This window comes from Biomphalaria glabrata, chromosome 7 (genome assembly GCF_947242115.1).
Source record: "Biomphalaria glabrata chromosome 7, xgBioGlab47.1, whole genome shotgun sequence".
NCBI lineage: Eukaryota > Metazoa > Mollusca > Gastropoda > Planorbidae > Biomphalaria > Biomphalaria glabrata.
The window spans coordinates 14397643-14424459 of NC_074717.1; the positions used below are offsets into that span (position 1 = coordinate 14397643).

The 26817-nt window shown below is 36.3% G+C and overlaps 2 protein-coding genes across 3 annotated transcripts in view; one reads left to right on the plus strand and one right to left on the minus strand.

Moving 5' to 3' along the window:
• Window positions 1-458: 458 nt before the first annotated feature.
• Window positions 459-1223, minus strand: LOC129927345 (uncharacterized). Its single transcript, XM_056035920.1, has one exon. It carries the CDS (start codon window positions 1221-1223, stop codon window positions 459-461), a length of 765 nt encoding a protein of 254 aa, XP_055891895.1.
• Window positions 1224-1693: 470 nt separating this feature from the next.
• Window positions 1694-26817, plus strand: part of LOC106058012 (uncharacterized) — a 34225-nt gene continuing 9101 nt past the window's right edge. For both annotated transcript variants that reach the window (XR_008779087.1, XM_056036892.1), the window contains exon 1: window positions 1694-1841. The gene's annotated coding sequence lies outside the window, so the exon portion shown is untranslated. The remainder of the gene's footprint in view (window positions 1842-26817) is intronic.

Here is a 26817-nt window from a genome sequence, read left to right on the forward strand (position 1 = left end):
GAACGAATAATAACAAGACTCTGGATATAACTTATAAGACATGAAATCAGCTGTTTAATCTAACGCCATATTGGTTGACAACAACAGTTACAAGGGATGTTACTCCCAAACACCGATTGGTGCAATCTATATAAAACACACATCAACATCCTTCCCTTTCTATAGCTAACAAAATACATATCAGAAATATTTGCAATTAAAATAACAAACATTAATAACTCATCTTATTTTATAAATATTGTAACAACTTAAAATAAAAATAAAGTTCAATTGAGAGTGTGACACATTAATATGCATATTAATATTGTTATAAAAATTCTTAGTCCATATCATAATCCCTATGCCACACAGGTCTATTTGTTTCTCGAGTGCTAGTTCTTGCTGGCATATTTCTATCACAATTATTGTCTGGTACATGAGAAACTACTCCAGACTGTGCTGCATGTTGAGAACAGTTATCAGAAAAAATCTGGCCTCTCCTTATCATCATCATCATCCAAGACATTCCCATCATAGACATCAGTGTCTTTCAAAATCGTTTTCCTTGGCCTAATATGATATCTGTTGCGTATGTAGAATCCTCCATTATCTCCCTTGATCTTGTAAGATCTTCGAGATAGTTGTTCCGTGATTATTCCCGGATACCATCCTGTTTGACCTGGGTTTTGGTAATAAATAGTTTGCCCTAGATGGAGTTTTGGTAAATCCCGAGCTTGCTTATCATATTGTCTTTTTACTTGTCGTTTGTAATTCTCTTTCTTGTCAGCTACAACATGTTCACTTAAACACTTTGAAGTGCTGGGAATCAATGTCCGAGGACTTCTTTTGAGGCACATTTCAGCAGGGCTAAATCCAGTACATTGCCGAGGTGTATTTCTGAGTTCCAGTAAAGCTTCATATGGATCATCACCATTATGTTTAGTTTTCAGTATTAAATTCTTCATTATCTTTACAGCAGCTTCAGCCTTGCCATTTGTTCTCGGATAACCAGGATCTGATCTGATGTGATTGATGTTCCATCGTCTTGTGAATCTCAAAAACTCATTTGAACTAAATTGTGGACCGCCATCTGTTATTAACATTTTTGGAGCACCGAAACGAGCAAATTGTCCTTTCAATTTTCTAATCAAATCTTGTGATGTTGTTGTTGAAAGATAATCATACTCAATAAAATTAGAGTAATAGTCAACAGTAATTAGATACTGTCTTCCATCCACTTCCATGTATATATTCTAATTCTAGACTAAAGACTGGGACGCCATATTGGTTGACAACAACAGTTACAAGGGATGTTACTCCCAAACACCAATTAGTCAAAAAGCAGATTTGAATATTTACCGGCTTATTGTAGATGGCTCGTAATTTAATTTGACCGTGATTTTGTACTTAGTAAAGTTTGAACAAAATGCAAAGACGTATTTATTTTCAAACCAAAAAAATCTAAATTTTCACTTGTTATCTAGACTAGGCCTCGCGCAGTCCGTCATTACAAAATATATTTATGTGATCTTATATCTTAAAAGTGTATAATGAAACAGTACTTCGAAATACGTAGACAAAAGGATACGAGTTTGGATTTTGTTTCATAGAATTCACAGTTTCTAACCAAACTGGGTTTCCATAGTTTTTTTTTGTGGCCCTGGTGCTGAACGTCCGTGTTTCCAAGATATAAGCAAATAATTCCGGACACACGTGAATAATCAGCATCCGACAGCATCTCGTTCTGGATCTGTGTAGAGTGATTTGTACCAACATTTGTCCTGCAAATTTGTTCCTAAGTGCAGCTCTGAAGATAATAGGCCTAATAGTCAAATAGTTTATTCCTAAGTGGATCTCTGAAGGTAATAATAGTCAAATAGTGTTTTTTTTCTTCTTATTTCTTACTTTGTTTGTTGTTTATTTGCTTTTCAAAGTTTGTCTTTTGAATTTTAGATTTAGTCTACATATAATCTCTTTCTGGATTTTTATTTTACGTAGAACCTAATATAGGTAAAGATCTAGATTCTAGATCATCTGGTTTCCTTTGAAGAATTCATGAATTACTGTTAAGTATAGATTAAGATTAGAATAATCCTCTCCTTATAGATGTATATATAAACCTAGTTCTAAAAGTGTCTCAAAGCGTTTGAAGAGTTCATTGGAAAGCATCTACAAGGGGATTAAAAAATGTTAAGGATAATTTAGATCTAGGTCAAGGTCTGGAACTGGAGCTATTGGACGAAAAGATTAAAAATAAAAATTAAATATTTCAATGTCAGTGAAAACTTCAGAAGAAGAAAAAAGTTTTTGAAAAGGGAAAGAAACAAAAAGTGCCAAAAGTCAAGTCATATAAAAGTTAGGGTTAGGGTTAGGTCTCAAAATAAATTGCTTTTTAAAATTAAATCCACGTATCAGCAAACCGTCTGTTTTTGTTATATACACATATACATTAAAAAAAATCTTAAGGTATTTGTACACATTTAGATTTAAAAATAAAGCAATGCAACAAAGATGATAATTGATTTATGTTAAAAAAGAACAACCTTAAAACAGTAACATATTGTTTTAGAGACTTATTCTCAACAGAGCGGTAGCTACTAATGGATAATAGTAAAAAAGGAACAATTGTAACCCAATCCCCGCCTCTCCCCCCCCCCCCCCCCAAATAAAAAAACAACCAAATGGTTATGCACAGAGAATATAAAATTCAAGTTTGGTGATCCAGACTTCATAACATTAAAAGACTGTATACTAGACTAGAATTATTGATCTAATTAAAGATATGACATAGAAGATTCTAGTTTTTGGTGATTTAGACCCAGATTTAAATATATAAGACATTATTCTAGCAGGGCCGGCCTTAGATAATTCGAGGCCCTAGGCAAAGTGACTTTGTTTGCCCCGGATGAAATAGAAATATAATAAATAAATAGTGAAAAAAAAATATTCCAACAATAACATTGGCCATAAGTTTAGCTATTTCTTCTCTTAAAAATTGTTGGGGGTTTCATCTTGCACAATATTTCAGTGCTGTCTTTTCTAAAGCAATTTGTACAAAAAGTGTCGAGAGTATGACTTCGAACTCAAGGTCTCATGCCTCCATTATGACGGCTGTCGTGCTAGCCACTGAGCTATGCAAGTACTAATGAAAATAGCAGCTTTTATAGACAACTAGTCAAAAATATATGAAAAAGTCATGGAAATCTCCGGAAATTCTAAATCTCATGAAATATATAGGCCTAGACGAAAATTGTCATTTTGGGGTGTCATTCAATATGGAAAACGCCAATCCTACTCGCGATAAATAAAAACGGCATTATGCATTAGCCGTAATTGTGTAATCTGGTGAAAGAAGCTTCCGGCCCTTCTTTTTAGTGACGGGTGAATACTACTTGTTCTCCCCCACCCCCTCTTTTTTTTTCTTGGCATAACTCTAATTCGTCCGACTTGCAGAAATAAAAGAGTGATCCTTCCTTAACTTCTTGCTTGCGTGTCCAAACTCTTGAGCCATGAAGAGAATTATATATATACATTGTTAATTTAACAATTTTTAGCGAACGACCTAATTCTCTACTCACTGATTATCTCCCATAAGCTCAGTTCATATTCTATATAAAACAGAAGTTATCAATATCGACTGATTGATTCATTAATTGTTTGTTGTGGTTGTTTTGTTTCACGTGACGTGATCGACATTAAATAATTGTGCAAACATTCAACCTGACCCGAGACTGGGAAACGTTGAACTCACGTGTCACCCAGACCGAGGCCATTCGTCATAGAAGGCCTGAACACTGACCTGCAACGTCACAACCTGTAGGAACTTTTGACCAATAGACAGACAGACAGACGAAGTGAGTTAAAATAATGTTAAAAAAAAGAAACACAGACTTTGCATAAAATAATATCTCTCAAATGCATTATCATCACCATCTCATTATCGTCGTCGTCGTCAAGCATATGATCATTGACTGGATGTGCTCAGCCAGAGTGTTTGTCTCCCTGCTCTGTCTACCATGTCTGCATGAACACGTGACGCGTACATCCTGGAAGTAAACAGAAGGAACTCATCTTGTGTGTGTGTGTGTGTGTGTGTGTGTGTGTGTGTTTATGCCAGTTGAGAGTTTTGTGGATTTTTTTTTTCCAGACCCGAGAAGAAGGATGTGTTGCTGGAAAATGTCACGCGGTAAATTTGTCATCAGAATCCAAATGAACGGAAACCTGCTGCTTGCGGCTACAGCGACGTCTTGATTAGTCCTTGACTCTCTGGTTTTCTAGTAGGAACAAGTTAATGAGTTGTTTTGTCGTGGAAGAACTTTACCTCGTTGTGTCAGCATCCTCTAATCATTAGTCAGCCTCGGTGCTTCCAATTAAAAAAAACAACTCAAGGTTATTTGAAGGTTACAATTGTACTAAGAGAAGGTTCTAAGAACTTATTCTGTACTGTTGGGTCGCAGCTATTTTGTTCTTTTAGCGGCCCCCAAAAGGGGAATATCAGCTTTTATTTTTTGTTGGTCTGTCTGTTCGTCCGTCCGTCCCGTTTAGATCACAGATACTAGAAAAAAAACATTGAAAATCCGATATCTTGATATCCTAGACCTTTCAAAGTTCTGTAGCAAAGCGAATTTTTTTTTTACTGAAAGCGAATCATTTAACATTTAAAATTAAAATTAAATATGCAAGAAGTTTTTATTCAAATACTTCACTTTTATAGCTGTTTCTATTAACAACTATTAAATACGGAGATTTCCGAGATTATAACACTAAGGGTGGTCATTTCATGCGAACTTTTTATATTTGTTAAAAAAAATATTTTTTATAATAATTTTATGACTAAATTAAATGTGTTCTATTATACAAACTGCTTAAATTTTAAAACAAATATTTACTTTTGTTTAAAAAGTTAAAATGTATTTAGTATGTATATAAATCAAATATTATTTAAAACATTTAATGAGATTTAACGAAATGGCAAAGTTTCTTCCTTGAGGCCTTAAATGTGAGATATGGCCCTTTAGAAAACAATTAATCGTAGAATCATTCAATAACAACACATAATCCAGGTTCACATTGAACATATCTTCTCAATCATCAGTTCATGAATACATATGAATTAACAATGTAATAAAAATAAGATTAATATACGCTTGCATTTCGTATTCTGTTGTATCATGTGGTCAGTCGCGGCCTAACAATAGAATAACATCTGCAAAACTTTCGATACTTACACGTGTCTTCTATTTGTAGTGTCGGAGACAGGCTTGTGGTTGTTGAGAGTTTGTAATTCAGAGCTTCTGATTTTCTTGCTGAAAATATTGAAAGCTGTTTTTTTACCTGAGTGGGTCCGTATCTGAGTTTGTGTTGACACACAAACTATCTTTGTAACCTTGTTTTGTGTGTGTTTGTTTATTTCACAACACTTGGATCTATATTCTGGATATAAAAAACGTTGTACAGACATTGGTACAGAGCAGACTTGACTTCAAACCTTAAAGTTGTTGCAATCGGGTTCAAATCCTGGTATTTCTAATCGGGCTTATAACCCTAACCTTATAACCCTAACCCTAATCTAATTAACTGTACAAGGATTACCTGATCTCAGTAGGGGCGTTTGGTCGTTGTGCTGGCGCCATTATACTTACGTCATGAACTGTCTATAGAAACGTCTCAACTCACGTAGGTCTCAGTCTCAGTACACACAACTTTGTCTATCGGACTGAAATGTCATCCTCCCAACTAGGAGACAGGAAAGAGCTGAATTCAAATATCTGCCGCATTGCAGCTATATGTATACCCATGGGAAAGGCCTCAGCAGTCAACACTGAGAAAAAAAAAGGTTTTCTGCACACAATGATACACCCTGGCACACAGTGCTACACCCTGGCACACAGTGCTACACCCTGGCACACAGTGCTACACCCTGTCACACAGCGCTACACCCTGGCACACGGCGCTACACCCTGTCACACAATGCTACACCCTGGCACAGAGTGCTACACCATGGCACACAGTGCTACACCCTGTCACACAATGCTACACCCTGGCACAGAGTGCTACACCATGGCACACAGTGCTACACCCTGTCACACAGCGCTACACCCTGGCACACGGCGCTACACCTTGTCACACAATGCTACACCCTGGCACACAGTGCTACACCCTGGCACACAGTGCTACACCATGGCACACAGTGCTACACCCTGGCACACAGTGCTACACCCTGGCACACAGTGCTACACCTTGGCATGACCTGCGATGCCGCTGATCTCAAATTTCCTTTCGATACATCAGCTGCATGGAGAAGGGGGGAGCTGATTTGTGGGCGACATCGATCCGACCATAGGTAATGCCCAGGTATTCATCTCTTTTCTCTCAGACGGTCCATATCGCTTTGCGACTGGAGACCACAGATAGAGAAATTTAAGTTTTACCAAATAAAAACTTACAGTTATGAAGCTCTCAACTGGGCAGCTATTAAATTACACGTATTTTTTCTGTAATTTTGGGTTAGCGAAAGGGTTTGTGGACGGCGTTAAGAGGAGAGTATGAACAATGGAGGAATGTTTGTTCAAGTCTAGCTCTATATCGGTCTAGAAACATGCTATCTTTTCTATTTACTTGTATTATCTCATTCTGTTTCATCATTCATCAGCCGGGAAATTGTAAGATCGCCACAAGATCGTAGATATCTGTCTTTAGTTATGATGACGTCATTTGATAATATCATCCCCACACAAGATAACTTTGTAACACCTGACAAAGTGTGAGACAGATTATCTGCCCTTGATTTTATTTTTACAGACAAAATGGCGTGGTCAGTTGTTTTGTATTCGGTATCGCGGAACTTATAAGCGACACTAAGTGTGTAATCGATAACACCATAACAACAGTCCACCATCACGTTCCTTCACCCTTCATAGTCGTACTGACACCTTCAGACGACACATCGATTACGGTGCCGTTATCTTGATGTTTCAGTTCACAGTGTTTACATGCAAGGGTCATAGTATTATTCCCTCTGTCAACTGTGCCTATTTTTTTACCACAGACGATACATGTCTTTAAAACGCATTATTTCCTTTTTAAGATATAATCTCTTTGCCTTTCTATTCCTACGATTCGGATGGTTGCCTGGTCGTGTGGTTTGCCTTCTGACAGTCGTCATAAAGGTCCTGAGTTCGAACTTAACCTGTAGTCCGAACTTTATTAAATAAATAATACAATTAGCCTACAATGCCGTAGATTAGATGCTAGCTTCTCTTTGAGTTTTTTTAGTTAAAGAGTTTCGACAATTTTAGGCTACTGACTAGCCACTTGCAATCGATGTAGGTGAAAAGTTCATAAAGAGCTTTAGTAGATCATTCTATTTTATTTGTTTTTTACAATACCTCTATTCAAGTCAGAACTTCATGGAAGTCGGGTGGGCGGAACCTGAACGCTGATCTAAAAAAAAAAACTGGCACTAATGGTTTTTCTAGAAATTTAACAGTTGATGTATATCGCTGAAGAAAGAATTTACTAGGGAAAACTTTACTTTGACCTTTATAATTTTCAAAGTAAAAAATTAATAAATGTAAATTAGGCCTGTGTACTAGACTTAGATCTAGAGCCAACATAGGTTTTGAAAGGACTATCGCGTTCTTCAAATGACTATCGTGTTCGGGAATTTCCTAATGTAAGAAATTATTGATTCAAGAGTTTAATACATTAATGTTTAGGAAAATCGTCTTCTAAGACTAGATTTAAAGGCCTAGATCTATATCATTGGAATTATTCAAGAAAAAACAATAACTGTTGTACATTAAATGTAAAGGTGCATTAAGTTTTTTATTAGATTATCTAAGCTTTGCTTATATTTTTACGTAAATCTAATGTAGACTTAGTCTAGATTCTAGAATCTAGATCTAAATTAGATCTAGATCTAGACTAGATTTTAAGAGTTGTACGTGTAATAAAGGTACCAATAAATAATTGATTTTTACAAAGCTTTTATCAACTCACTCTGTCTGTGTGTCTGTCTGGCCAAAAGTGTGTACACGTTATTTCTCCGACACCCAATCTCGAATCAAGCTGAAAATTTGCACAATCATTTCTTTACCTGACAACACAAGAATCTGAAAAAAAAAAATTACCAATTAGTTAATTAACTATTTTAAAAAATTACTTTGTTGGTATCTCTAACAAAGGGAAGAAATAGTACTTGGCTGAAGTGGGGGTATAAGTTGAATTAGTCCCCTTTATATTAGGCTACCGCCCCAGGCTTAGTGAACACTAACATAAAATAGAAACAATAGGCTGGAGATTAAAGAGACAGTAGAGAGAGAAAGGATACCAGTGGACTACACGACAGTTGGTCTCTTTATGAAACGTTTTGGGTAATATTTAGGTATGTCACTCAAATGCTGGGACTAGCTTGTATAAAATAAAATAGATTGTATCATTGCGGTGTTATCATTCACATTAATCTTCCTTTGACTTCAATATTACGGAAGACTGAATTGAGCTTTTAAAATGCTTTTTTATTTTAAAGAAATATTCTTCACAGCTGATCTAACAAGTTCAAAAAGTGTATTAAATATTTAAACCTATACTTAGTTTTAAATTAATCAATCAACAAAAATAGATGTAGGTCTTTTTATATTACAGAATATCTTTATTTTAGTTGTTTACATCGCCATTACTTAAAACTATTATTGTCACGGTTACAGAAACATCGAATTATTTACCAGTACAAAGTAATTGCTCACACACAAAAAACAAACACGATTTTGCAATGCTGGTATTTGTATCACTTAAACCTCCCCAAGTGCCGCCTCATGTCCTTAACCTTGTCAGTTGACATATGACATTCGCTTGCAACTTAATTACCAATATATAAAACCTCTACCAGTGATCTGATTATGGTGTCCATTGTCTCAGAGTACAAGTTTCCTACAGTGACATGTTGCAAGACAAATAATGGAAGTGGAAAATGTACTGGCATACAGGAGGGAACAATAAAAGGGGGGGGGGTGGGGATCTGAACTTTAAAGCTCCCTCTAGTCTTGCTATCAATAGCGACTCCCAGTAAGTACATAGTTACTGGTTGAAGAGAAAAACAGATTTTTTTTTTTTGTTTGTTTCTTTTGGACGAGAGTGTGAGTAATAATAGAGTTATGTTTGAGCGGTACGTGACGTTTTGGCGCCGCCGTTTTGGCGACGCCGTTTTGGCCCCGCCGTTTTGGCGACGGGACGTTTTGGCGCGAGCCGTTTTGGCGACGGGACGTTTTGGCGCGAGATATCATTAGACGATAATTTAATAAGCACGTAGCTTTTTTTTTAATGAACCCTTGAATTCCAGCGACTTAGGCAAATAACCATGGTGTCTATGTATACTTAACTTAAAGTATTTTGAGAAACATGGTACATGTATTATATTTTTACTTATTATTAGCAAGTGTTTGGTATGTAGAGCTGGAGATACCTTAGAGTCATTAAATAAACCAATGTTAATGTTAACAAATAATTGCATCAATTTTTAGTCCATCATCGTTTCATTTTGTTTTTTTATTTTAAAGTAATATCTTAAAAAACTTTTTTGAAAATAAAAGTGTGCCTCTTAATAAACACACATACACAAGCCAAAATGTTTATTAAAGAAAATGATGTGAAAAACAAACACATTTACATTTAATACGTGAAAAATATGTCTTAACACAAACACTCATGCAAAACATAGATATGAATAATTCTTTTAAAAGAAATAATACAATAAACGTACATAATGTATTTCGCGCCAAAACGTCCCGTCGCCAAAACGGCTCGCGCCAAAACGACCTTCGCGCCAAAACGGCGGGGCCAAAACGGCGTCGCCAAAACGGCGGCGCCAAAACGTCCTGCTTCGTGTTTGAGATATGCAAGAGTTTCTCATACTTTTACCGATGGCGCCCCTTCCCTTGGGACTGGTTGGAGCGATTTAGACCTGTATGATCTGGGATAATGAAAAAAATAAGAAACCTATAAATAAACATATAAAAATGTATATATATATATATATATATATATATATATATATATAATATATATATAGGCCTATATATATATATATATATATATATATATATATATATACAATACAATGTTCCAATGTTAGTTTTTTTTTATACTATAAAAAGTTCTTACTGTAATTTAATATTGAAGAGGCAGCCGGTTCTCCTTACTTCCAGCAAGGGGTCTGGGGTAGCACTGTAAGCTCTCTTTCCTGCGGGGTCCGGGGCGGAGCCCCGTGTCAAGCATTTTCTTCGGTTCTGATATTCGGATATTCTTTCCTCCGACCCTTTTCTCATTTTTAAATACAAATTCCAAGATTTGAAAGTTAACTCGTTTTTTTAATATTTATTTTTTTTAATGTCCATTTTGTGTATCCCCTTTAACTGTCTTTAAAATCGTAGAGGCACCACACGTGATCTCTCGAACATCTTTCTCCATTCCTCTCTTTCAATGGCAGGTCCGTCCATTATTAATTGTTGTCTTTCCATCGCTTTCTCTTTTTGCTCTCTTCTTCCTTTTCCTGGTACTGTTCCTTAAAGTAAGGTCTTTTTTTTTTGACAGTGAGACCCAATACTCATTGTTACCCTGTTTCGGATCGTCTCATTTGTGCGGGGTTTTGTTGTTGTTGTTTTGTTGTTTTGTATGTGATTCCTAGTTTCATTCATAGCATTTTAATTTCATTGCTAGGATCCTCCTTTCTAGTTCTAGAGTTAGCGTCAAAGATTCGCAAGCATACGAAAATGTGACCCTGACCAAGGAGAGCATCAGTCTGAGTTAAGTGAGGGGGTTATGCTTTTGTCTTTTCAATGGTTCGCCATTGTATGCATGACGTGATCGATAGGAGACATGCCATACTGGCAAATGTCAATGGCAAATGTTTAGAGGGCAACGTCACATGACAGACAAGGTCATTGATAAATTAATCAAGATTTTCTTAATATTTTTTTCTTCCCTGCGTAGATATTCTATATCTAGAGTCTAGCTGACCTTATCATCCCAGACGCCGACATTGTAATACTCTTAACTATTTATTATTTTTATTTTGTTTGTGTTTTTCCAGAGCTTTGTGGCTGTATTAAAAAAATCATTACAGCGATGTTATTAAGTTGTGTGTGTGTGTGTGTGTGTGTAAGTTTATAGGTGAAAGATGAATGTAAATATTCTTTTTTTTAAAATTCCTTTCACTAAATTGAGTTTGTTATAATTTGATGATCCATTGAAGTTAATTGAACAAAAGCAATGTTCACTGTTACCTTTCTTTAAAAGTGATTTTTGATTCCCATCTTATTAAACTAAAACTAGATGGTAGAGAAAAAAAATATAGTCATTGGAGACGTGGTTTCAAACCCAAGAAGTATTGCGCAACAACTGGAATACACAACTCGTTTCTATCAAGTATTATTACCAGGAGAAAAAACAAACAGATGTAAAATGTCACTCATTTCTATGTGGGTTAGGGTGTTTCTATTTATTTCCACATTTACCGCCTTTTTTAGCGGCCCCCCGAAAGGCGAAAAGACGCTATTAGTTTTTTTGTGGCCTGTCTGTCTGTCCGTCTGTCCCGTTTAAATCTCAGAAACTAGAAGAGAAAATGAAAATCTGGCATCGTGATATTTTAGATCATTCAGAGTTCTGATGCAACGGCTACTTTTTTCTTTTCCGAAAGTAAACCATCTAATTTTTAAAATTATATATGCAAGCAGATTTTTCAAAAATTACACTTTTCAATGAAAAACTTCAGGTATATATATATATATATATATATAACCTGAGACACTCCTGAGACACTCCTGACTAGAAGAATGTTCTAATACCTGAGACACTCCTGACTACAAGAATGTTCTAATACCTGAGACACTCCTGGCTACAAGAATGTTCTAATACCTGAGACACTCCTGACTAGAAGAATGTTCTAATACCTGAGACACTCCTGACTACAAGAATGTTCTAATACCTGAGACACACCTAACTACAAGAATATATATATATATATATATATATATATATATATATATATATATATATATATATATATAACCTGAGACACTCCTGAGACACTCCTGACTAGAAGAATGTTCTAATACCTGAGACACTCCTGACTACAAGAATGTTCTAATACCTGAGACACACCTAACTACAAGAATGTTCTAATACCTGAGACACTCCTGGCTACAAGAATGTTCTAATACCTGAGACACTCCTGACTAGAAGAATGTTCTAATACCTGAGACACTCCTGACTACAAGAATGTTCTAATACCTGAGACACACCTAACTACAAGAATATATATATATATATATATATATATATATATATATATATATATATATATATATATATATATATATATATATAACCTGAGACACTCCTGAGACACTCCTGACTAGAAGAATGTTCTAATACCTGAGACACTCCTGACTACAAGAATGTTCTAATACCTGAGACACACCTAACTACAAGAATGTTCTAATACCTGAGACACTCCTGGCTACAAGAATGTTCTAATACCTGAGACACTCCTGACTAGAAGAATGTTCTAATACCTGAGACACTCCTGACTACAAGAATGTTCTAATACCTGAGACACACCTAACTACAAGAATGTTCTAATACCTGAGACACTCCTGGCTACAAGAATGTTCTAATACCTGAGACACTCCTGACTACAAGAATGTTCTAATACCTGAGACACTCCTGACTACAAGAATGTTCTAATACCTGAGACACTCCTGACCACATGAATGTTCTAATACCTGAGACACTCCTGGCTACAAGAATGTTCTAATACCTGAGACACTCCTGGCTACAAGAATGTTCTAATACCTGAGACACTCCTGACTACAAGAATGTTCTAATACCCGAGACACTCCTGGCTACAAGAATGTTCTAATACCTGAGACACTCCTGGCTACAAGAATGTTCTAATACCTGAGACACTCCTGACTACAAGAATGTTCTAATACCTGAGACACTTCTGACTAAAAGAATGTTCTAATACCTGAGACACTCCTGGCTACAAGAATGTTCTAATACCTGAGACACTCTTGACTAGAAGAATGTTCTAATACCTGAGACACTCCTGACTACAAGAATGTTCTAATACCTGGGACTCTCCTGACTATAAGAATGTTCTAATACCTGAGACACTCTTGACTAGAAGAATGCTCTAATACCTGAGACACTCCTGACTACAAGAATGTTCTAATACCTGGGACTCTCCTGACTAGAAGAATGTTCTAATACCTGAGACACTCCTGGCTACAAGAATGTTCTAATACCTGAGACACTCCTGACTAGAGATCCAAGGACCGAGCAACACGTGCACATTTTTGTTTTATATTTTACTACTGACGGGAAAAGGGGAGGGGCGATGTCTCTTTAAGACTTTGTTATTTACATACATTTTTGAATTCAAGGACATGACTATTTTGATAGTATACAAAGCTTATATTACCTCAGTCCCTCTGTCGAGTTGTCTGTCTGGCAGAATTCTTGTACACATTTCATTCTCCCACTTCCTATTTTTGGACCGAGTTTAAACTTTGCACAATTACTAATAGTAGATGACTCAATCAAAAAAACGTAACCAATTAGTTAATTAATAAGTGATAATTAATTATATTTTTTTTAGATAGAAAAAAATACATTTATCTTGCAGTATTGAGATAAATTGCATCAATAGAGCGGTTCTTACCCACATATAACTTAGTTTTTATTTTCTTAGTTTTTAATGGAAACTAAAAACAATGTGATGCCATTAACATAAACTAAAATGGAAAATAAAAACAACGTGATGCCACTAACATAAACTAAAAGGGAAGCAAAAAAAATATGAATTTATGGGGGAAATATGGTTTTTAAATCTAAAACATAGTCTTTGAGCCACAAGACTTTGAAGTAGTAACTCAGTGACGTACCGAGTGCTCCAGGTCCTGCTCTCCCCCCCCCCTCCTCCAACACTGTATGTAGTTAATATTTTATGTTGTTTTCAAGTACTTCTTGTTATTTGGGGAGGAGTGCGGGTGGGGGGCTTTTTTTATCCACACGGATTTAAATATTAATCCGCCTAATTATGTCATTATGTCTTCAAAACTCTATGTAGTTTAATCTCTCTTTTAAGTTCAGTTTTTACTCGTGCATCTATAAATAGTGTTCACATTTGCCTGGGACGTGTTCAAAACTGTAATGTCTTAATTGCAGCTTTAGACTTGAATGGCTGCGAGATTTTTTCACAAGGCTTATTTAAACTCAGTCTGTCTGGTAAAAGTTTGTACAAATTATTTCTTCCACATCCAATCTCGGATCAAGCTGAAATTTTGCATAAATATTTCTTTACCCGATGAAACAAGAATCAATTTGTAAAAATGAAAAAATAGCTAATTAACTATTGGTTATTAATTATTTTGTTTTGTATCAAGGGAAAGAAATTGCACTTGACTGATAAGGTGGTAAAAGCTGTATTAGTCTCTTCTATACTTTGTAGAGAGAAAAGTTCAAAACTAAGAATAGATAACTATAAAACCTTCTATTTTCATAAGCACTTACCTGGCACAGTGGTTGGTTGCTTGGTTTCAGGAGGCTTAAGCACTCGAGTTAAAATTCAGGTCGTTTACCTTTTTTAAAAATAAATGCATTTAAAAAACGATCACCCAGATGCAAGCTTATTTCTCCACCCCCCCCCCCTTTTTTTTTACCTTTTCTAACTGGTCAGGGTAAGGGATAGAATCAAAGAATATTTAGAAAGCTTAAAGAATGAAATTGCGCTAAACAAAAACAATTGGTAAAAATATTTCTAATCACACAGATATATTATTGTTAGTCAGTTGTATTACAAATTATAACTGCACGACTGATACAAACTAATTAATACAATTTCGCTTAATATGAGCTTTCTTTTTTTTTAAGGTATTTATATGTTGTTCTTGTTATTTATTTTTTTTTTTTACAAAGCTCATAGATATGGCTAAATTTGTTGGGTTTAGTCTCAGTAAATAAATGTTAACGCTATTTCTCCCTGAAGTATCCTACGATGAAGTTGATGCTTCAATCTGCCATTTGCTGTACATATTAAAACATGAATGGCTAAAAAAAAACAACAATTAGTCCATTAATTATTGTTAATTAATTATCTTCTTGAATATTGAATAAGGGAAATAACGTATTTATATTATATTTATAGATACAGTTTTAAGGGCTTAGTTCTTCCCCTCTAGATATTTTTTTTTTTATATCAGGATATTTTATATATTGCTTTTTTATTGGCATTGTCCTATTCAAGTTTGAAATATCTGCTCTTTATATGTTTTTTTGTAAATATCCCTTAATTAGCCTCACTAAGTAGTAGGCTTAAGTAGGCCTATAGCCTATATGAAATCAATAAATTCATTACTTTATAAGACTCTAGCTCAAACTCTACAGTTGGTGTGTAATTAGTCGGTTCAAGTCTTTAAATTAAAGGAGTGTTCTGAAATTCGTTGTCGTTGATGTTGAAGGATTAACATGAAAGTTCAAGACAGTCGAGGTCGGAAGTCATTAGACAGACAAACAGACAAAGTGAATTATATAAGCTTTGTAATAACAAAAATATAAGCAAATCGTAGATACTCTATCAACAAACTTAAAGCAACTCTAAAAATATTAAACAACTTTTTTTTCTGAAGAATTCCAATGATATATGCTAGATCTATCAATACTCCTTAATCAATATCAAACTTAATTAATTAATTTATAATTAATTTATTAACTGGTTAATATTTTGACTGGTTTATGTTTTGTTAGGGACAATGAATAATTGTGCAAAGATTCAATTTGATCTAAGAATGGGAAGTGTGAGAAATAACGTGTACAGAAATTGTACCTGACAGACAGACAGACAGAGTTTTGTAAAAATAAATAAAAAAGAAAGCTGGTAGCTGGTAGTACTAGCTGATAGCCTGATAAACAAGATGACAAATACTAGTGTCGTAGGCCCGTGGAGGGTCATTTGTTTCCGTGTTTCTACACCGCCCCCTAGCACTCTTTGTTGACAGACAAATGAACAGCCTCCCAGTCGTAATCTGCTTGATAATCGCCATGATTAAGTCGCTGTGACTTGGTGTATGTGTTCACGTCGGTACGTGTAGGACTGAGTCTGTGCTAGCTCGATTTGAGGTCATTAAGGCCATGTATTGTCTTCCGAATAATTGAGTGGCTTAAGATAGAAGTTCGACACTTCACGCTAGCTGCATTGCACTAAACAGTTTCTCATATACTTTAAAACCGGCAGCCGAATGGCGTGGGACTAAACACATTTTTAGAGGAAAAAAATGCAAAACTTGGAACAAATTTCAAACCTAGCAGAACTCTTTGACTCGTTTGTTCCCTCGCCACTCGTTGGTCAGGAAACACGAAATGGACCAAGATGGCTGCGTGTAGTCGCTCATTGAACTCTTCATGTTGTGTCTGTTCTATTTATATGTTTCTGTTGTGTTGTTTTAAATGAGAAAAGAGTCCTTGTAATCACAACAAATTTCCCTAAGGATCAATAAATCAGTCTTAGTCTAAGTCTTGGCCTAGCTCTAATTCAATCTCTTCTCTAATTGTAGATGTCATCAGTCTTAGTCTTAGTCTTGGCCTAGCTCTAATTCAATCTCTTCTCTAATTGTAGATGTCATCAGTCTTAGTCTTAGTCTTGGCCTAGCTCTAATTCAATCTCTTCTCTAATTGTAGATGCCATCAGTCTTAGTCTAAGTCTTGGCCTAGCTCTAATTCAATCTCTTCTCTAATTGTAGATGCCATCAGTCTTAGTCTAAGTCTTGGCCTAGCTCTAATTCAATCTCTTCTCTAATTGTAGATGTCATCAGTCTTAGTCTAAGTCTTGGCCTAGCTCTAATTCAATCTCTTCTCTAATTGTAGATGTCATCAGTCTTAGTCTAAGTCTTGGCCTAGCTCTAATTCAATCTCTGCTCTAATTGTAGATGTCATCAGTCTTAGTCTAAGTCTTGGCCTAGCTCTAATTCAATCTCTGCTCTAATTGTAGATGTCATCAGTCTTAGTCTAAGTCTTGGCCTAGCTCTAATTCAATCTCTTCTCTAATTGTAGATGTCATCAGTCTTAGTCTAAGTCTTGGCCTAGCTCTAATTCAATCTCTGCTCTAATTGTAGATGTCATCAGTCTTAGTCTAAGTCTTGGCCTAGCTCTAATTCAATCTCTGCTCTAATTGTAGATGCCATCAGTCTTAGTCTAAGTCTTGGCCTAGCTCTAATTCAATCTCTTCTCTAATTGTAGATGTCATCAGTCTTAGTCTAAGTCTTGGCCTAGCTCTAATTCAATCTCTGCACTAATTGTAGATGTCATCAGTCTTAGTCTAAGTCTTGGCCTAGCTCTAATTCAATCTCTGCTCTAATTGTAGATGTCATCAGTCTTAGTCTAAGTCTTGGCCTAGCTCTAATTCAATCTCTGCTCTAATTGTAGATGCCATCAGTCTTAGTCTAAGTCTTGGCCTAGCTCTAATTCAATCTCTGCTCTAATTGTAGATGCCATCAGTCTTAGTCTAAGTCTTGGCCTAGCTCTAATTCAATCTCTGCTCTAATTGTAGATGTCATCAGTCTTAGTCTAAGTCTTGGCCTAGCTCTAATTCAATCTCTGCTCTAATTGTAGATGCCATCAGTCTTAGTCTAAGTCTTGGCCTAGCTCTAATTCAATCTCTGCTCTAATTGTAGATGTCATCAGTCTTAGTCTAAGTCTTGGCCTAGCTCTAATTCAATCTCTGCTCTAATTGTAGATGTCATCAGTCTTAGTCTAAGTCTTGGCCTAGCTCTAATTCAATCTCTTCTCTAATTGTAGATGCCATCAGTCTTAGTCTAAGTCTTGGCCTAGCTCTAATTCAATCTCTTCTCTAATTGTAGATGTCATCAGTCTTAGTCTAAGTCTTGGCCTAGCTCTAATTCAATCTCTTCTCTAATTGTAGATGTCATCAGTCTTAGTCTAAGTCTTGGCCTAGCTCTAATTCAATCTCTGCACTAATTGTAGATGTCATCAGTCTTAGTCTAAGTCTTGGCCTAGCTCTAATTCAATCTCTGCTCTAATTGTAGATGCCATCAGTCTTAGTCTAAGTCTTGGCCTAGCTCTAATTCAATCTCTGCTCTAATTGTAGATGCCATCAGTCTTAGTCTAAGTCTTGGCCTAGCTCTAATTCAATCTCTTCTCTAATTGTAGATGTCATCAGTCTTAGTCTAAGTCTTGGCCTAGCTCTAATTCAATCTCTGCTCTAATTGTAGATGCCATCAGTCTTAGTCTAAGTCTTGGCCTAGCTCTAATTCAATCTCTGCTCTAATTGTAGATGTCATCAGTCTTAGTCTAAGTCTTGGCCTAGCTCTAATTCAATCTCTTCTCTAATTGTAGATGTCATCAGTCTTAGTCTAAGTCTTGGCCTAGCTCTAATTCAATCTCTTCTCTAATTGTAGATGCCATCAGTCTTAGTCTAAGTCTTGGCCTAGCTCTAATTCAATCTCTTCTCTAATTGTAGATGTCATCAGTCTTAGTCTAAGTCTTGGCCTAGCTCTAATTCAATCTCTTCTCTAATTGTAGATGTCATCAGTCTTAGTCTAAGTCTTGGCCTAGCTCTAATTCAATCTCTTCTATAATTTTAGATGCTAAACGAAACGCTCAGGGAATAGAGCTATTTGAATTTTGTTTATTGTTTGATCGAGATGTAGAAACTTTTACCAAGGTTCAAACTCATTGTGTCATTTTTTCTTCGTCTTCTTATTTTTCTATTGCATTTTGACCTTCACCTAGAGCCTTCTATTACCTCAGGCTGGCCCTGGACAGGGTTTGAACCCTGGTCACCGCCGCATCTGTCGCCTTCCTGGGGAAGGTTTGGATTAAAATGTAATAATCTTCACTTTTGAGGGAGCATTCGATACGTACAAAACAAACACAATATACAATAAAAATGTTTCAAATATGCCACACTATAACTGAATGGATCTGAAAGTCTGTGATCTAAACCAAGACTGAACAAATGTTAACATATTATGTTTCCAGAATCAACAAGCGATATAGGAGAGTCCATAAAAGTCCAAGTGAGCATTTTGAACGCATTTTAATAATAGGCTTAACATGCGGTGTAGATAGATAGATAGATAGATAGATAGATAGATAGATAGACAAAGAGACAGACAGACAGACAGACGGACATAGATAGATAGATTGATAGATAGATAGATATAAAAAATGGGCTTGAAATTACAAATTCATAAAGCATATTGATACATGGTAAATTTTTCGTTTGAATCATTATTTTTACATTCAAGATACGTTTTTTTTAGTTTTACTTTTCGATTTAAGTTTCTATTTTTTTTTTCATTTTTGGTTTTCTAATTATTTTCATTTCAATTTTTAGTTACCATAGTGACACTTCTATGTCCGTTATCAGCTTGTGGTTTTAGCATTTGTTGACTGCAACTCGAGCTTTTAGCTTCAAGACACGGTAAAATGTGGAGAAAACAATGTGGGACAGAGTTCTAGAAGTTATGCTCTGTTGAAAATACGTTCCACTTGAAATGATTAAAGACTACATTGGGCCAGCTTCCTGCTGCAATCGATAATGAATATCGATCAATTGATTCCCAATAATCCGATCACAAAGATCACAATGATTTCTGACACTTTGAGAAGATTTATTATTATTTTTTTATATTTTTCTACTCTTGACTCCATTCTAAAAGAATAGCTTTATTCAGAAGCTTTATAGTTATTTTTAGATCATTTAAATGCACATCTATTTTTTCTTTTTCTTTTAAGACGATACTTATCCTAAAGAGAAACTTTACCAAGTGTTGAGGATGTATACAAATGTTTCTAATCATAGAAGAATATTATAAATACTAGATAGACATAGGCAGACAGGTAGATAGAGGATATTCAATGAATCAACTAGAGTTATTTTTTTCTAAAACTCTTGTATAACACATTTTCCATGCTATTTCATGCTCAGTGTGCTCTAGGGTCCAACTTTTGTTGTGGATATGTGTGTGTGTGTGTGTGGGGGGGTATCGGAGAGAAAGTTTCCGAGCTACATTTAGGCGCTCACCAAACACTTCTCAGATTGAGTCGGGATTCGAACACCATAGAGAGGTATCCATGTGGTTTCTGCCACTCGGCTAGACATTCCAAATTTTACGAAACAACACATTTTGTAGCTTCCTGTATAGGATATATATGTATATCTCGTGAGAGACTTGAGAAGGCTGAAATGTTATCCATCCATTCAATGAACTAGTTTTAGTCATTCTAAACCTGAAGTTAAAAAAAAAATATATATATTTTTTTTACTTATTAACTATATGTAAAGAAAACGTTTCTACTACATCTAGATATCTCTATCTAAATTCGACTCAATACATTGTTATAAAATTATTTATCGCGTCATAGAGAAATTCTACACCTCCTGCCCCCGTATCTGTTCCATAAATAAACATTTATCTACGTCACTCGTAGCTCGCAGCCACAAAATGAGTACAGGTGACGTAAAGCTCAGAGACATTGAACACGACGATGACGTCACATGGCCACAGTTTTAGTAGACATCGATAAACAAAAATAACGTCTGCTTGTGTGTTTTTAGTTATTCGGAGCTTGTACTCGGCTAAGTTCGTCAGTTTCCGAAGTAATTCAATAGTGTTGAGATCAAACATTCTGCACTCGACACTGACTTGTGTTTGATTCATTTTGTTCTGTGTTTTCTACGACTAAGGAAGAACATTGCAGGAATATACACTTCAACACGTGAAATAAGGTTTGTTACCATCCGATATGTAAACTTTGCTCAGTCTTTTGTTAGTGTACATTTTTTTACAAAGCTTTTATTAACACGCTCCGACTGTTTGTTTGTCTGTCTGTCTGTCCGTCTGTCGAAATTTTGCCATAGCCGGGAGTGATATGAACCAACAGGACAGTGGCCTGTACTGCACTGTGCTATAATAGCTTGCTCAGGCCTGGTAAGCCTCCTGCACTCCCAGACTCCACGGGCCTTTTGGGACTTGTCCCAGCACTCAAACCACTTTTCCATTTCTATTTTTTGGATTGTTGCCAGAGGATGATGAAAACTATAGCCTGCTCGGTAGGTAGTGTTTGCTCTCCCTGGTGGGCCTAGGAGTCAGACGATGGTGTTTGCTCTCCCTGGTGGGCATAGGAGTCAGGCGATGATGTTTGCCCTCCCTGGTGGGCCTAGGAGTCAGGCGATGATGTTTGCCCTCCCTGGTGGGCCTAGGAGTCAGGCGATGATGTTTGCCCTCCCTGGTGGGCCTAGAAGTCAGGCGATATTATTGCCAGTCACACTTGAGTGACTCGGTACCCACTGCATCATTACAGGGGTGCCATAGGGTTGATTTATATTGCGCGAAGCTACGATGGCAGTGTCAACTTTGAGGGGAGGGGATGGTCCAGGGCTTTGCAAAGCCTGTAGTACAGTGACCTCAACAATATGTGTCGCCCTCAAATATCCCACGACGAGTTGAGAGTCAATGACTTTTAAGGCTTCATAGACTGCTAAGGCCTCGCATCAAATCTGAAAAACACTACCACGTGGTCCTAAGTCAAGAAACTAAATGTGAGCTCCATAGCCTGCTCTTCTAGATATTGATGTCGACACATCAGTAGATGCAGAAATGGCAGTGGTCTAGTAGGCATTAATGGTCTCCAGTGCTAGTATTTGAAGGCGAGACCAAAGGGGAAGGCGATGAAAACGTTGAATGTTTTGTCGGTTGGTGGAGAGGCCAGTTTTATCAGATAGTCTAGTGGCATGATGCATGAAAGACTGAATCTTAATACGTCTTCTACATCTCCAACCATCCTCTAGTTTTCTAGCTAGGAAGTATTCATCCAGCCTTTTATACCGCTCAAAGCACGCCAGTATTGACCTTTCTCTTCTAAAGGTTTAATGGACCTGCAGTGGCCTTAAAGAGACGTTTTAAGACAGAAATACGCGCGTGTGTGTGTGTGTGGGTGAAAGCCAGATTAGTTGTCTCTTATATTTCGTTCCAACCAACCGTCGTATGCATCTAGCGAGCCTGTGTAAATATGGCATCTGTTTGTATTTCCCAATGAATGCAACGAGTCTTTAAAATGAATGAAGTTAAAGCCACGTAACGATCTTGTTTCTCCCCGGCATGATATGATGAATGTTCATAATCACCTGCCCCACTGGATATTCACTAATGACGTGCTGTTTGATTGACTGTTTCTAATTCAGGGCTGGGATTGTATGTTAATTAAACTAAAAGTCACATAATTGAACGAGTTGGCGTATGTACTAGTTAACTAGAATGTTAGAGGGATGTAGTGTGAGGCCTATCTACTAGAATGTTGGAGGAATGTAGTGTGAGGCCTATCTACTAGAATGTTGGAGGAATGTAGTGTGAGGCCTATCTACTAGAATGTTAGAGGGATGTAGTGTGAGGCCTATCTACTAGAATGTTAGAGGGATGTAGTGTGAGGCCTATCTACTAGAATGTTAGAGGGATGTAGTGTGAGGCCTATCTACTAGAATGTTGGAGGAATGTAGTGTGAGGCCTATCTACTAGAATGTATCAAGGATGAAAGTAGACACACAGAACGTGCCCTCAGAACTACAGCCTTGCATGTAATAAACTTTATAGACAAAGAATTTTCACACACACACAAATTCTTAAGACTATGTACGTATTATTTTACCGAAATATCTCTTTAAAAAGACAAACTGACTTCCTTAGCAACACTAAATTGTATACATCCATATAGCAACCTTTGTTCTAATGTTTGACGTTACTTGATAGACTGTTTTATTGTGAAGCTGTCTGGACAAACCATTAAAATTTGTTTTCAGCCCGATTACGGACTTGTGAGAAACATTTGGACAAAACAACAATGTCAACATATCGTTGACAGAAAGTTGCAGGTCAGTTGAGAAAAAGTCGGGATTAAAAAACAAAACTAAGACGGAAATATTGATCTCGAAAGTACAAAGGTCCAGAAAAATACAAACTTTTTTTATGGCTTCACCTTTTGTTGACGTTGCTGACACTTTTAGCCGTGAATAACAAAGTCAGTGACAAGGTCAATGCCATGTATCGAGGCGATCGAAATCGTTGATACAGTTGACGTCAAGAAAGGAGAAAGCCGTGAGACTGACCGATCGACTTCCGCTAAGAACATTTCGAAATGCCATGAAGATAAACACAAGGGGAGTAAAAAACTCGTAAGTTTCGGACGCAAGCGTTTGTTCTTGAGAGTTCTTCTAGAGGTTTTGGAAAGTCATCTTCTAGTCAATAAATCCTGCTCTTTTGAAGTTCTCGAACCTTCTACGACAAAGTCCATGGAGCTAGCGAGACCTAGCGTTTTGCTAAGCATGGAGCTAGCGAGATCTAGCGTTTTGCTAAGCATAGACCTGTGCATAACGTTGTTGTTCAATTCTTTCTGATGAAAAGAGTTCTATGGAAGGTGAGAGGTTTGGTGAACACTCTAAGATTAAAAGTCACATATTTCTATGACGTATCGTGTAGTTTCTTAACAGATACTAATATATATATATTTAAAGCCATGCTTTTACTTGGTTATAGAATTATTGTTTGTTTAGGTTAGTGATTACTAACAGTTTGTTTTAATATTTTTTTAATTGTTTAAGATTAAAATATTTGTATTTCCCATGTTTCCTATCTGAAAATATTTTCTGACACAAATTTAGAGTTGTTAAGCGCTTGGCTTCCGAACTTAGGGTCCTGGGTTTGAATCTCGGTAAAGACTGGTATTCAGGGGCGGACTGGCTATATGAGCAAACAGGCAAATGCCCGGTGGGCCGGTACCAAATGGGCCGGTCTGGTCGCAACCAAAGAAAAAATTTTTTTTTTTTAATGCTGACAACTTAAAAAAAAAAAGTTACAGCAGTAAGACACAGATGCCGGAATGTGTTTTAAAAATTATTACTCTTAATTTGTTTGAAATTCAACAAGAATATCAAAAAATGTACACTACGTATATCGTTTGCAAAACGCTAGACCGTACTTTTTGCTATGCACGAGCGGCATGGACTTCAACACTGCTCTGATGTCTCCGAGGTTGTGTTTGGCCTAATCATTTTGCTGGTCGGCATGGATGTTTGATGGCACTCCCAATTAACTCTTTAACGGATACAATGGATACCAGCACATATAGAACTAGAAGGAAATGAGAAGGCTGACACACTCGCCAAGAATGTTAGAACAAACTCACAATTAAACATTGCACTCTATCCAGAAGAAATGAAAAAACTAATAGTAAATGAAATAATTGAGAAATGGACAAGCTCTCATCCGAATCACATGAAAGATGATGCCTATTTATAAGCTATCCCAACAAGATCAGCGACTCAGGACCGGACACTACAGAATGAGACTACATATGTGAAGTGTCACCAGAGAATGCTGACCATGTACTTCAAAACTATTCTCTTTACAATGAGGCCCGTACAAAAACTATGTGGAGAGCTCCCTGGTTTGGAAACCACTGCGCAGTCCATCTCATATATTAGTCTAGTCATCTGAACACTCCAAAAAAGTTTCAAAGTCATTAAGGGTGCTATTGTATTGTATTGTTTTCAGACTACATACATGTATAAATAAAATACATTATGTAATCCTATGAAAGCATATATCCAGTTTCCGATGCGTTATCAAACTGTATATACTTTGAAGAGAATTAGGCTTACATCTATAATATGACACATGGGCGTAGCCGGGACCCAGCTTGGGGGGCTCAAGACTACCTAGCTGTCCTTGCCGGTGTGTACTGTCTTTCCAGAATGTAATAAAGATTAATTACAAACACACACACTCACATATAACTATATATAACTATATATACATATTGTAGAAGGGGGGGGGGGGGTAAAAAAAAATCCCCCCCACCGAAAAAATCCTGGCTATGCCCATGATATCACATGCCGTTTGTGGGCCGGTTTATATGGTAATGCCCGGGCCAATTTCGATACCCAATCCGCCCCTGCTGGTATTTTGAACATCAGTATTTTTAAGGCGCCCTTGAGTCCACCCAACTCTAATGGGTACCTGGCTTTACTTGGGGAAAGTAAAGACGGTTGGTCGTTGTGCTGGCCACACAACACCCTGCTCCTTAAGTTGACCAAAGAAACAGATGGCTTTAACATCCTCTGCCCTGTAGATCGCAAGGTCTGAAAGGGGAACTTTACTTTTTTTTTTATTATACAATAAATAGAAATTTTGATAGAATAACTTTCAAGTGTAAATTGCATGTTGGAAATGGAAATTAATAATGAAACATGCATACATAGTACATGGCTTAACAAAAACAAGATTACAAAGACAGTTTGTGTGGAAACACAAACTCAAAATCGGCACCCGAAGTGGTCCACTCAGGCGCGTATAAATGCAGGTTTCAATATTTTCAGAAAGAACATCAAAATTAAATTCTATCAAAGACAATTGACAGAAGAATGAAGAAAAAAGGTTGACAGATCCTGTGTGGTGCCCCAACGGTCCAGAAGACCAAAGGATAGGTGGAAGTGAAGGTGAAGTTAGATGTGAACCTGGCATAACTGATGTCATATAATGATTATCTAATAATTGATCTCATAGTTTTGTAAAGGGTTATTCAAACCCTAAAAAAAAGAAAACATTTCCGTAAGTTATGTATTATGTGCATGGCAAGACGCGCTGCAGTTCATGGGATAATATAAATACACTTATGAATTGCTGTTTTAAATTATGTCCAACTTAAATGCATACTAAATAGATATTTTCTCTTAAAATAAAGTAATCATTATTTTAGGGTAAATGTAGTATTTTGTAGGACAGAACTTACATAACGTAGCAATACAAGTGTAAAAAAAATCTAAAACTATTTGCATAAATGTGTTGAAAATATGGCAAATGGTTATTCCCCCTCCAAAATAGCCTCCCTTCTTTGTTACTATTAATAATGAATAGTTGTAAAAGTGGTGTATTTTTATGAAAAAACTGCTTGCATAAGTGATTTAAAAAACTAGATTTTTCGATTTTAGAAAAGAAAAAAGTAACCGTTTCACCAGAACATAACTTTGAATGGTCTAAAATATTATGATGTTGAATTTTCACTATCTTTTCTAGTTTACGAGATCTAAACGGGACAGACGGACAGACATTCCACACAAAAACTAATAGCGTCTTTTCCCCTTTCGGGGGCCGATAAAAAAACAACGTAAATGTTTTGCTTTAGTTTCTTATTTCTAAAAACTTGGCTATCGTATTCAGAATCTATTAATTCTGTTTGCTTTTTATTTCAATTATTTACCTTATTATATTTGAATTGATGAAGTCTCACCGACTAATCGACTTGGAAAATGGAGTAAGCGATGACGCAAGCAGAAACATAAAAATTCTTTTAGATTGAAGCTCTTTTATAACTCAATAGTTTTTACTATATCAAGACTTGGCTGTAGAGACATAAATGCTATACACACTAATTATATATCCAAAGTATTCCAGCGAAACACACACACACCAACACACATATTTATAAGTTCTACTGTGGACATACTTGTAAAGAGACTATGCCGCTATCATGGTGAACTCTTGACCTTTGGAAAATATCCAGGATCAAGAAAACAATTATGTATATATTTATCATTTATTATCTTTATCATTCTTTAATCAATCCACAGTCGAGGCCGCCATGGGAAAACGATCCACGCGAGGAAAAACGAAATGACAATTTTTGTTGGATGGGCAGGTGACACTTTAGTTCACGGTTTGCACAGAAAATGTCTGTCCCAAAGACTTTAATACCTGGAAAGTTAAC

What these genes read in the sequence shown, in the direction of transcription:
- LOC129927345 (XM_056035920.1), bottom strand. Translation starts at nt 1,223, where the DNA reads ATGGAAGTGGATGGAAGACAGTATCTAATTACTGTTGACTATTACTCT.